Below are 12,788 nucleotides of genomic sequence, written 5' to 3'. Positions count from 1 at the left end.
GCTTACTTGTTCTTTCTCTTTAAACTTTAATGTTCTTTGGTGGCGGATACAGGAACATACGCATATATTTCGTGTAACAATGCGCCTTAAAATACAGTTCGAGGTCTAGAGGAACGCTGATCGCCCCCTTTCACCTCCCGTAGTCCCGACTAGAGGGAATGGCGGTTACAGAGCATTAGGAACTTACCTATTTCAGCACTGTAAAATGTTAAGAGATAATTCGGTGAAAACATCGCGTTAAAATTTGAAATAAGGCTGGGATTAGCTTACGCAAAATTAAAATGCAAGCAGGCTTAAGAGAGGCGAACTAAAAATTATTTCGTGGCAACCATATATTAAATTTTAGCGAGAGAAAAAAAGTACTTACCAGTAAACATTGTTTAATTATTTTGTGTTTATTGATCTATCAGACGTCACAATAAAGAGACTTGTATTTTATGATTTTCAACCACCCGGTTGGCAAATGTGTAAAATAATGACGTAAACAATACCTATATTTATAACCATCTATCATATCTGTTGGGTTAACTGTGTTGTCCTTCTGCAAAGTTTTGATTGATGTGTGTTTTGTTGATGTGAAAACATCAAATTTTTATGACTTTACGAATGTTTTCAATATCAAAATATTCTTAGTTCAGGACCCTTTTTCTTGTCATCATAACTGCAACATGTAAAATTGAATTATAGTAAGGGTTTTTTTAATAGAGCAGACCAAGCCAGTCGGTCTGGACTTTAAAATCAACACTGACATGATGGAATTATACTAAGCTGCCGTACCGAAGCGCAATTCGTCTCTCCTGTAAAATATTCTAAGTTATAAGCTTGTTGCAAAAACAAATTAAAAACTTAAACGTTCCTTTATGGAATAAGATAATGGCCCGTTTTTACCTTCAAAATAAAAGCAACGAAACTAAAGGTATAATATACAAAACAATTTTAGCAGTATAAAGGGGTTAATTATGTCTTATTGTATATAAGGAATTGGAAAATTGTGTGCCTTAATTAATAAAGGCTTAATTGCGAATTTTATTCTTTGACAATGTACTGAAATAGGCTATTCGCGAAAGTTAATTCTCGCGAATTTCTTGATTTATTTTAAAATTTCTCTTATGAAGTAATTTCCCCCCTTCATATTAATTTTATCCTTATTGTTTAAGATTTCGTGTATTAATTTTTAACCAACTTTTTAAAACAATTCCAAATCATGTGTTTTTTTCTGTTGTGAATGACATTTATGGTAACTATATAATACACTATTTCAGTACCTCCTTAAAAATATAATGATCAAGACCTACGGTTATTGCAAAAGTTAATTATCGCAAACAATTATTGAAATGATCATTTGCGAAATTTATTTCCCGAGAAAAATGTTAACAAGGACCATTCGCGAAAGTTACTCCCCTTGTTTTCACGATTTTTTTCACTCGCAAAATTTCTCTCTTAAAGCAAAGAAGTTTAAAGTGCCTGAAGCCATAAACGGAAAGAATTAAGTTAAAGAGTCAACCTCTTGCGCCGAGATGAACTGCTGACATGCACGAACCGAATAAGGCTATAAAAGACACTAATTTGCCTGTTCCAAGACCTGAAGACGTTAACGCACAACTTGCAGGGTGCAAATATTTTTCAAATCCTGTTTTGAAGCAGCGTTTTATCAGTTCAGGATTGCACCTGGTAGCGGAAGTTTAACGGTGTTTCACGCCAACAGAAGGTTGATGCGCTTGAAACGTCTGGTGATAGGAACAAGCCTCCATTGGGAGAGCTGCACCGAGCATTGCATCCACTCTTAGCAGACATACCTTAGGCACATGTAATCCACGATGAAGTCATTATCGGGACTAAAACGGGAGATGATCACCACAGAGTTATCTCCATCATACTATCGAGACTATCAGAATCAGGCATGACTCTCAACACAGACAGGGGCTTGTTTGCCAAGAAAGAGGTACCATTTTGAGGAATGATTGTGACAAAAGATGGTATACGTCCAGATTCAACGAAGGTTAATGCCCCGAGAATGGCCATCAACCGCGATGCAGGGAAGAGGTTGTATCCTTATTATGCATGATGCAGTCTAATGCGGAATTTATAACTACTTTGGCTACCAAAACTGTGCATTTGCTGCAGTTAACCAAGCGCGATGCTGAATTCACCTGCTCAAAATAATGCCAGCGTGAGTTCGAAGAGCTGAAAAACTCGCTAAGTAAGGACGCTTCGCTTTGTTTTTTTCATGTGAGTTGTGTTTCCGCAATAATGGCACAGGGAAGCGACCCAGAAGATGCAAAACCAATCTATTTTCCAGCAGAGCAACAACGCCAATTGAAGATAGATGTGCCTACAAATCTCGAAGCACTTTCAGTAAATTTTGCCTCTAGAAGATTTCGAACTTATCTCGTTGGAGGGTCTATTAGCTATCATACTAACTGACCGCAAGCCGTTGATGAGCATTTTTTTCAGCACAAGGAAGGGGTCTGTTTGAACTTATCGTATCGTATACATTGATTTCGAAGTTCAATAGCGTCCTGGCAACGTAAGCTTCGCTGATTTCATGTCACGCCATGCTATTCCTCTCCAGAAAATTCCAAAGAAATGGCAAAACAAAATCAACGAATTGGAGGAAACCGTATGGCTATTGCAATTTTCTTCTTACTTGGAATCCATTTCAATGGAAAAGATCATAGAAGAAACAAAAGCTGACGAAGTGCTTGTACGTCTAAGCAAGCACCTCAAACGCGGAAAGATTCTAAAAGAGGACAAAGATCTGCAGCCGTGTTGCATAATCTTGGACGATCTAACGGAATTAGATGAAGGTTTGCTCCTGAAGAACGAACGAACGAATTATTCTACCAAAGTTGTTGTGGAAACTTGCTATCGATAAAGGTGGACACCCCGGAGCCAGTAGACTGAAGAGGAGGCTGAAAACACATTTCTGGTTTCCAGAAATAATGACCTGGTAACTCAGAAAATCAACAAATGTCGAGGATGCCAACTCTTCACAAAGAAAACAACGAAAAGTGCCCGTAACTGCATTGAGAACTAGCAAAACCGCATGGGAAGACGTCAACATTGATCTTTTTGGTCCCATACCTGATAAGAAACATATTCTCGTTGTTCAAGATAATTTTTCCAGATTCCCTGCAGCGAAAATAGTGCCATCAACGCAAGCAAAAGCCAGAACTGTCAGTATTATTATATTACATATGCATGAACTATAGGTAGCCTGAAAATCACCGAACTGAAAACGATCCTCCATTTAACAGCTCCATTCATTAGGGCAGAACAACCGAGGCAAGAGCCACTCCCACCTGCACGACGTAGCAACCGTGAGAGAGCTACAGAGCTTCAATGTATTCGTTCTTGATTTGATGGCAACCCTGAGTTCGAGCATAGTTAATAGTGTTTTTTCTATTAACTATGGTTTGAGGAATGATTGGGAGTGATGTTAGGACCGATCGGCAACCGGCAAAACATACACTTTGTAAAAACCAAGATGGCGGAAGGCAGTGAACTCGTTTGAGCACAGAAAGATATTGTTTATTTTATAATTGTGTCTTCCTTCTCCTACGAGGTCACATTGCAATGCCTCTGGTGGGTTAGGGAGTTTACCAAGCAGGTTTACCAAAAGGACAATTAAAACCCTTGTCAAACTAAAGAAAATGGGGGTACCTACGTCCAGTTGGTAACTCCTTAACCCAAATAAAAACTTTCCTTCTTTTGTAGCTCTCTAACTATTGTATAGCACTGGTATAAGCGAGCCTGCGCCTTTGATGCCAATTGATCCATCCCTGTGGTGTTGTAGGTTGTCCAGCGTGGTTGATCGTTGTTCGTCGTAGAAGAACCTCTGAGGTAAAATATACTGGTTCTATCTATAGCTAGGTGTTTGTCTGATGTCAAATGATGGCCCAATCATTGCTGATATGAAGGTTATAGTTGCTTGTAGCAGTGATTGGTGCGATAACAGTTGTAGACATGATGCCATGCATGAAGTGATAAGAGGGTGCCGATAAGCCGCAAACGCCCGCATATATAAGGGCGAGTTCGGGCGACTTTTCGAATTAAATTGACGGTTGTCCGCCGAAACCGCCCGCACTTTCCCGAACACGCACGGAACATTCCCGAAATGCAACACTTTGTAACATAAACATAGCGGACGACAGTTGAAAGAACGCGCTTGAAGAGAAAGGAGGTAATTAAGTTTATGTATAAGTTATTTATCAAGTAAATCTTATCAAAAACCATAAAAAACAGTTCTTTTAAGAACTTAGCTACCATATAGTTAGTTCATTTTAATTTTTATACTTTTTTAAATAATTCTTTGAGAGTCATTTATGGTGAATCTTTTTTTTTTCGGGCATTGTTCGGGACTATGCGCATTTTTTCGGGCAAGTACTTGAATTTTTTTTAAAACGCCGAACTCGCCCGAAAACGCCCGCACTTTTTACGGCGTATGCGGCTTATCGGCACCCTCGTGAAGTGATTGAGCCTGGGATAAGGAGAGCACTAGTGTCAATTCCCTGTGTCTACCCCTCACACTGGGCTACCATCTTGTATTTGGATAAACATTGGGCTTCTACTGACACTAGAATACTGCTATATCAAAATTCAAGCCTCTCAACAGGTATAAGTGCTAGCTTCAGCAATTGCAATTAAAATGTGGTGAACTGTAGGTTCACATGCAATTAAGGTCAAGTTGCGGATTTCTTTATTAGGAAATTATTGGTATATATTTCATAGATATCATTTCCTGTTGTAGAACTTATGGCTTTTCCTAATCAGTTAAGACTGAACCCAAAAAATTAATGCGATAAATTATGTATTTGAAGATTTTCAGTATATACGTGTTGACGATTGCATGAGAACCGCTTGTCAGAACTTAAAACGCCTCAATTAGAAAATATGGATGTTGATGAAGAAACAATTTTCATTTGTTACTTAACCCACACTATTTATATTTTGTAGAACAAGTTTTCATGAAAAAAGAAGGAAAGGACTAGTTAATAATAAGTTTAATTTATTACAATACAATTTTAAATTAGTAATCCACAATGGCTATGGCTAAGTGTGTTATGGTTGGAGATGAAGCTGTGGGAAAAACATGCTTAGTTTTATCACATGGAAATTATGAATTTTCAAGCGATTGCGTACCCAGTGTAAGTACAATTTCTTATAGGTCCTTATTGGTGCTTTTTAATTTAATGTGGTATTCACCATGGGCATTATCAATGTTTCTTATTTTGCACAGAAATAATTAGTCTTGTCGCATGGAAATTTAGTGTGTTATTGGCAGTCTTGTTAATTTATAATCTTTTTTTCAATTCTCAATAAAAGCTTTGTGACAGGAAAAAGCTTTTCTAAAAAATTTTGGTACACCTGAAAAGCATAGTATTTTATGCATGTTTTTGCTGCATTGGTTAATCCATCAGAAATTGTGGCAACCTTCCTATCAAAAGTTTTCCTTCATCCTCCACATCTTCTAAGCCTCGTCAATCAGCACAATTAATTTTGCAGAAAAAAATTGGGCCAGTGGAAAATGTTATTACTGATCGGTACAAGTCATTTACAGATTTTACTTCAAAACTCAGTTATTTAGTTGGTTGTAGTTTTACCTCTACAAGTGATTGTGCTTCTTTTGCCTGTCATGATGCTATCCACTCAGTTCCAAAGTATGAGATTATGTTGATAATAATTTTGTTTTTACTGTTCGTGTTTTATTATGGTCTGTTCCTGCTAAACACAACATTTATTCTCAATCACTTAAACTTATTACAATCGCAGATTTAACAAGATTAATTATGGATTTGAAATTATGCCCAGGTTTGACAGACCACTTTGCTGGTAGCTGTCTTGAGCACTGTGTTTCAAAAGTATTTAACATCAAGGATACCACTAATGCACCTCTTCATCAAAGCAAATTTTATCAATCTCCAAATTGCATAGTTCTTATTCCACCTTCTTCTGAAAAATGCTTGGAATGTGTTAGTTTGGAGTCAAAAGAAAGCCTAAGTTTGAAAAGGAAAAGGGACAATTTCATTTCACCCGCCAAACTTAAAGCACCAATTTCTATGATTTCTGCAGATCAAATAATAAAAAACCCCTTCAAAATCACCGGTTGGAAAATAAAAAATTAAAGAAGAAACCAAAAACGGTTATTTTTATAGCCACACATTTATAAAAAACATTAAATTGGCTTAATAAGCAAGAATAAGCACTGTATTTCAAATGATGACAGGTAATATCAATTTAAAGCTGCTTAACACAAACATTAATAAAAAAATATTTTGAAATATAGTCACTGTTCTGGACTCTCAGCGTAAATGTCCATCTAAAAGATTGCTTGAAAATTTTTTGATTTCAGTGTGTAGAGATCGAGTTTTTTTCTGTTTTGATGGAATTTTGTGTAGCTCACATTTAACTTTCACAAATGAAAAAACATGAACACGAACATAAAGCATGATAGATGCTCGAGTAAGTTCATTGTTAATTTTTTTGTGACTTTTTTATTTGATGTGATGTTATTGTGTTGTAATACAAAGCACAACAGGGTTCTCAAGAAAGTCTAAAATAATTTTCTTACTATCAATTGTGTGTTGAAAATTAGCTGTCGCAGCACGAACTTTAAGTTCTGCACAACAAAAAATTCCGAAAACATCATCGGTTATAGAACCATAACCCTCCTCTGTCCTTGATATTTACTAAATCAGAATTTCTATCATCTTTCACAAGACACGACTTTTCAGCTAATAAGATGTCCAAACTTTGAACCCCAAGCATACTTCTTGATTTTTTTATCTAACGCGACGATATAGGGTAACCGCTCAATTAAAATTCACATAGGAAAAAAATTCTAGTGTTTCCTTTTACAGTTAAATTAGTGAGATGAGCAAGTACATAGTTAGCCACTTCAAAACCAAGGAGAATAGAGCTTCAATTTGATAAATTGCTGAAAACAATATTTTCGGACACAGATTTGTAGGAGGCCGGCCGGATCATCTTTAGAAAGTTTACTTGCACTTAATTGGGTGTAGTTCTTCAAATATAATGGATTGAGCTTGGTTTCAGCAGTAGTGAGGCTGTCGTCATTTAACTGGTTCTGTGGCTGACGATGTTTCGCATTTCGGTGTCTTGTGAGTCCCCGTTTTATTTTGCATGTTTTAGAGCAAATATCACAGAAAAAACAGCTTTCAGAAGGGTCGTCAACTATTTCTTCAACAATTTTGGACAATTCTTCAGTTAAATCACTATTTTCTCTAATAAATCTTCATTAATAACAGCCAAGATGGCATATCAAAATCATCTTTACCGAAGCAATCCACCCCAAGGGCAGCCATTATTGATAATTTCGTGCAGTCTTAAAGCGGCCACCCTAATTTAAGAAACATATCTGCTTGTGAACAATAGAAATGCACTATGGACGGCCCAGAATTACCAGACTATCTCTTTTTCTTATGACTATCGTAGCATTCATAAGATTTACAAATACAGGTTTATAGTTTTGTTTAGTTTGAAAATGGTTACGATTTTCCGACTGATATTGATGGTCGACCATTCACTACAAGGGTTTTTGAAGTAGGTAAGCTTTTGTAATCCAATTTTTTATATATCAACAGGATTTTTTGTAATTCAGTGAAAAAGAATTTAAAACATTATAAGTCAGGAATTGCTACAATTTAAATATTTAGATAGTATATTGACTAGTCGCAGCAAAGTCGATAAAAATATATCGTTTTTCGCAGCTTGAAAATTTCTTGCGAAGTTAGTACGGCCCGCTTGAGATATATAAGAGCAGCGTGGTTAAATCAAATATCAAGAAAAGAATTACCCGACCTATAAACAAATTTTTAAAATTTTATACAATAAAAAAAGTATCATGCCGATATGTATTCGGTTGCTATGAACCGGATTTTGCATAGTTTCTTTACTTTGTATAATTGCATCCTTGTCCCCAGGGTTTGTTGCCTATGTCAAAGCCACTAGCGCTTACCTGACGGCTAAACAAGACCCTGGTACAGGCTGCTTTTTACAACCAGCATATTGGTTAGTATAAATAATTAATAAGTTGGTCTCGCTGTTACAATATCTGCGACTAGTAAGAGCAACTTGATCGAGTCCTTGTTCTGCCCACGGCTAGCTAGCTTTTATAATTTACAAGTCTAGTACCTCTGGGAAAAGGTGTAAGTCTTAGATTGTGGCATCTAGCTAGTTATATATTCAATAAGGAAAAAACAAAACAAAGCTAGTTTAGATAGCCGGCTAGTTAAGTATAAAAATATTCTCAATGTCTTATAAATGTTAGCTGAATAATTTTTTATAAGCAACCAAGTTTGATAATATTAGGTTTAAAATTGGATCAATCAAGGAGGTTTACAGAGAGAAGGAGATATATCTCAAAAACGTCCATTTAAATTCTATTCAAATTTCTTTTATTTACATGCTCCTTTGAACCTATCCGTTGCGCCGTTTTTGCTGTATTTCTACAAAAAAAACTATTAAAAGCTATACCGAACATAAATAAAACACATGGCTCTGTTGAGCTATAAGGATTAATGCTGGTTTAGTTTATTATCGCCACTCGCAAAACGATTTAGCTGGGATTTGAAGCTTATATTGTGTAAATTGCCCTGAGATATGAAATAATTTCATATCTTGTAGATATTTCTGATTGTTTCCGCCTAGCACAGCGTCAGTTAAAAGATTGACAAAACTTTTAAAAAATATTATTGCAGGAGGGATTGCATATTAGTACATATTTTTTTCTTCAAAGTTATTGAATTTTCGGTATAAAAGCGGTGTTCGGTGACTGTTGTTTCATAGAACAAAAGAAAATGTTAATCATTCGTTCTGTGATATTTTAAAAAATCTTTAAAACACTTTTTCGTAGTGTTTTTTTTTTCGTATACCATCTATTACATTTCAAATCTCTTTTACAAAACTACAGAAGATCTACAAGGGAGAGTGCTACTGTGCTGAAGCCAACGTGTTTATCTAAAAGCGACTTTTTTATTTTCAAAAAATCAGCGATTCTCTAGATATTACATTTTAAAGACGAAAGTTTAAATTAAAAAATGTCTTTTTTAGAAAAAGTAAAATAAATCAAAAACGGGGACTTTGTGAAAAATAATTAAAAAATCGTTTTTACATACATCTATCACGATTCTATAGAACATCGAATAAGATTTGGAAACGAAGTAGTTTTGTAAATGAAGTCACTTTTTTGAAAGCAGGGTGTGTTTCAAAAATGTCTCTGTACTTTTTACGAGTTAAAAAGTTTTAAATTATTTTTATACCATTTGATAGGTGTTTAAAAATGCTTTTTGGTGACGTATGTATGAATAAACTTTGATTTACTATCGCTGAAAAAATCGCAATTTAAAAAAATATGCTCAAAGGTATACCGTCACCTTAAAAAAAAACAAAATTTTCGGAGAAAAACTTTCGGCAAACACAAAGTTCGAAATAAACAAATTTTGGGACAAAAAAAAATCAAAAGTTTTTTCGCCCAAAACTTTTCGTTCCTAATGCAGATTAAATGTGACTGGTGTAACAAAATTTTGCACACGTGTGATGTGTCTGCTAGCTGGCGATACATAACAGCAACAAAATTTTAAACTTGTCGTTAAGCAGTCACCAGTCATTTAAAATTGGAAGATGCATTTAACTGGTCTGACTAAAACTACAATTTTGGAAGAGCACTTGTTTAAGTAGAAAAATGAATAAAAAATAAGATTTATTTTTGTTCAGTAATGGCTTCCAAAATAACATCTTTCATAAAAATATTTACTGTTTGGCTCACCGTTTTTTTTTTGGTCAATCTTTTTTAACATTTCTCATAGTCAGGAATCCTCTTATCTTTTAATGCTTTTGTAACAAAATCCGCCATCTTTATAGTAAATCGTTGCATATAATATGACGGGCGAATAAATTATCTATATCAGACGTAAGTTAATCGCATTACAGAACTCACCAGCCCGTTCCAGGTTTTTGTTTGGCCGCATGCCTAGATGGTGTGCGGCGATTGACTAATGTATGGCCCTACTTTCTATTGTTGTTGAACGATGTACCACGTACGAATATTGAGCAGATACGAGAAATCTTAGCTCGGGCAATAAGGCTGCAAAGTTTATGCTTTCAATTTACTTTTATAAGAATAGAATAGCATGTCCTAGAATGCATTGCTATTGAGTTCCACCATAACATGGAAGGGAAAAAAATTGTATTCTAATTGCTTCTGCTATTTTTCAGGACAAAAAGACTACGACAGGTTAAGACCATTGTTATATCCTCAAACAGACGTGTTTCTCGTCTGCTTTTCTGTAGTTGCACCGTTGTCATTTGAAAATGTGAAAGAAAAAGTAAGTATTCTTACATATACCAGTTTGAAAATATATTGATAGACTTTCGAGATTTTCAATTGTAAAGATTCAGTTAAAAGGCAAAATTAAAGTGATACACTGATCCCTAAAGAATTTTTAACTCGAAAAGTTATGTGAGATTGAAAAAAATCGCGTAATGTATCACAAAATGTAAAAAAAGCATGTGCAAACTTCTGCACATGTGTTAACGCATAAGTGCTTAATGTTTAGTGGGTTCCTGAAATTATGCATCATTGTCCCAATACACCATTTCTACTGGTCGGCACGCAAGTTGACCTAAGAGACGATGCAGCGATCTTGGAAAAACTAGCAAAAACAAAACAGAAACCAATTTCGTCAAAGCAAGGATACAAATTAGCACGAAAAGTAAAAGCTGTGAAATTCGTCGAATGTTCCGCCCTAACGCAGCAGAGCGTACAGAACGTTTTTCATAAAGCCCTAAAGGTTACTTTCGAGCCACCAAGGGTGCAAAAAAAGAAAACGTGTCTGATACTCTGAGTGGATGCTGATTGTATATATATACCTATCTATATATAGACGATAATGCTACGAAAAGGACACTCCATGTTTTTGTAAGAAAATTGTAAACAAAACTCTACTACTTTTTAGTCATATTCAGTGTTGTAGTTTCGTTTTTTTTTGGTTAAAGGGTAATGTGTGGTGAATACGTTACGAACAGATGATATCTTTAAGGTGTGGTCAGAGCCCCCTTCTAGGTGAACAATAACTAAGTGATATCGACTCCGTATAGATTTTTAATAATGGTTTCGAAATGAATGGAATTGTCTAAGCCATAAATAATGTATAATTTTTATAATTCCGCATAAAGTGGAAATTATTTGTGTAACATGAGCGCTATTTGTAAGTGATTTTTTTAAGAAAAACCATCGCTGATAAAATCAAATTATTCTCCAGCTTTCTTGTTTTGTATTTTTTATCCGTTAGTATTTTTTCATGAACACTGCACCTCAAATTTCCTTAAATGAAGGTGGATTTTTGACTTCTATTTGCTTGTGCGTATGGATAAGACATACATTGATGTGTAAATAAATTTATTTCTAGTTAACACGTTATTAATATGACTGAAAAGATACTAATCTCTCCTTCTTGGAGATGAACCTCCTCTGTTGTGCTCCACGTTTATCAGCAGTTGTTTTCTACGATATGTTGTGGTTTAAAAACGTTCTACCGTTATGATTTTTATGTTTAAATTTTACAAACAAAAATTAGTTGTAACTAAAAAATGGACGCTACAGCTCTTGGTGCAATGGAATAAAAATCAGTAATAAAACTTGTTCTTTCTTTTTAAACTTTGATTTCGTCTGTACTCTTTCCAATCGAAATCGGGAAATCAGATTTTAATTTCTTGGCATTTTGGTAGGTCGTCCAAGATAGTGATGGTAAGTGATGAGAGTGTAGATTACGGACCACGCTCGTCATTGTCATCAACGTGTAAAACAGTCATGTCCATCTGTACTTATAAAACCACCTCACAAATATCGTAATTGTGAGAACTTATTGTTGCCAGTGGTGTTTTTTGAAAGTAACCAGAAGAATATTACTTTGTTAAACACTACGTATGGCGCCTCAACGCAGACAATTTTTTGTTTGTTTGAAAATCTGCGTTCAACATGATTATTTGTTTCAATAAAAGTAAGGACATGAAAGACATGAAAGTTGTGATTATTTGTTAATCTGGAGTGAGTTTGTTGAATCTACCAGCCCTTATAAATGGCACCTTAGTTACGGGGGTTTGTGGTTTTGTGACTGCCTATTGGTTATTGTATTGTGGCCTACTGTTTGAAATGACATTGTAAGTTTTTACGACGGACTTGACTTTTAAAAAGAGAACTAAGCTTTTACATTTTTTTTCTATTTTCTCGAAAAGATTTTATCCTTTGAGAAGATTTATTGTTTTTTACAAAGTTGCAAAAACTATGCAAAACTGTTAGTTATACTTTCTTGCAGATGTGTAGGTCAGACAAAAAGAGTTCCTCACGTGTTTGTTACAAACCACAACAGAACTTGTCGAGGCCTGCACAAAAGCTTGTAATTTTTTTCAAAATTAAGTAATATTGTTCAAAAGTCTGAATGTAAAATCTTGTATGTAAAAGCTTTTTTAGTAGGCTAGTTGATTAGTCGAATCTAAAAATTGGTCGATTTCAAAAGTCCAGTTTAGTTGCGGAATTGTTTGTGGTATTTATTGTATTTTTCGCAGTGTGAAAAAAGCATACTACTTTGCAATCTGACAACACAGCCTTCTTACGAACCTTTTATTAACTTTTTTTACTATGCTGCATGATTATGTTTTTATATTTATTTATTAGACGCCTGCATGCCAAATGTTTAGGTCCCATACCTCTAATGCCCTTAAATAGCAGCTATTGCTTGAAACAACCCTTTAATATTCTGTGAAATCCT

The 12,788-nt window shown here is 35.0% G+C and overlaps 1 protein-coding gene across 1 annotated transcript; it reads left to right on the top strand.

Annotated features, from left to right (window-relative positions):
• Positions 1-3,502: 3,502 nt before the first annotated feature.
• On the top strand, positions 3,503-11,281 carry LOC130641416 (cell division control protein 42 homolog). The gene is made up of 5 exons (XM_057448214.1): positions 3,503-3,843; positions 5,034-5,147; positions 7,498-7,567; positions 10,237-10,346; positions 10,578-11,281. Exons 2-5 carry the CDS (start codon positions 5,043-5,045, stop codon positions 10,863-10,865), a joined length of 573 nt encoding a protein of 190 aa, XP_057304197.1. The 5' UTR covers positions 3,503-3,843; positions 5,034-5,042; the 3' UTR covers positions 10,866-11,281.
• Positions 11,282-12,788: the final 1,507 nt, after the last annotated feature.

Source organism: Hydractinia symbiolongicarpus, chromosome 4 (genome assembly GCF_029227915.1).
Source record: "Hydractinia symbiolongicarpus strain clone_291-10 chromosome 4, HSymV2.1, whole genome shotgun sequence".
Classification (NCBI taxonomy): domain Eukaryota; kingdom Metazoa; phylum Cnidaria; class Hydrozoa; order Anthoathecata; family Hydractiniidae; genus Hydractinia; species Hydractinia symbiolongicarpus.
The sequence above is the reverse complement of the archived record's forward strand: the minus strand, read 5'-3'. Positions and strand labels throughout refer to the sequence as shown.

What these genes read in the sequence shown, in the direction of transcription:
- LOC130641416 (XM_057448214.1), top strand. Translation starts at nt 5,043, where the DNA reads ATGGCTATGGCTAAGTGTGTTATGGTTGGAGATGAAGCTGTGGGAAAA. An exon ending in TACAAGGGTTTTTGAAGTAG is followed by an intron (nt 7,568 to 10,236) that starts GTAAGCTTTTGT and finishes GCTATTTTTCAG; the next exon opens with GACAAAAAGACTACGACAGG. An exon ending in TTGAAAATGTGAAAGAAAAA is followed by an intron (nt 10,347 to 10,577) that starts GTAAGTATTCTT and finishes CTTAATGTTTAG; the next exon opens with TGGGTTCCTGAAATTATGCA.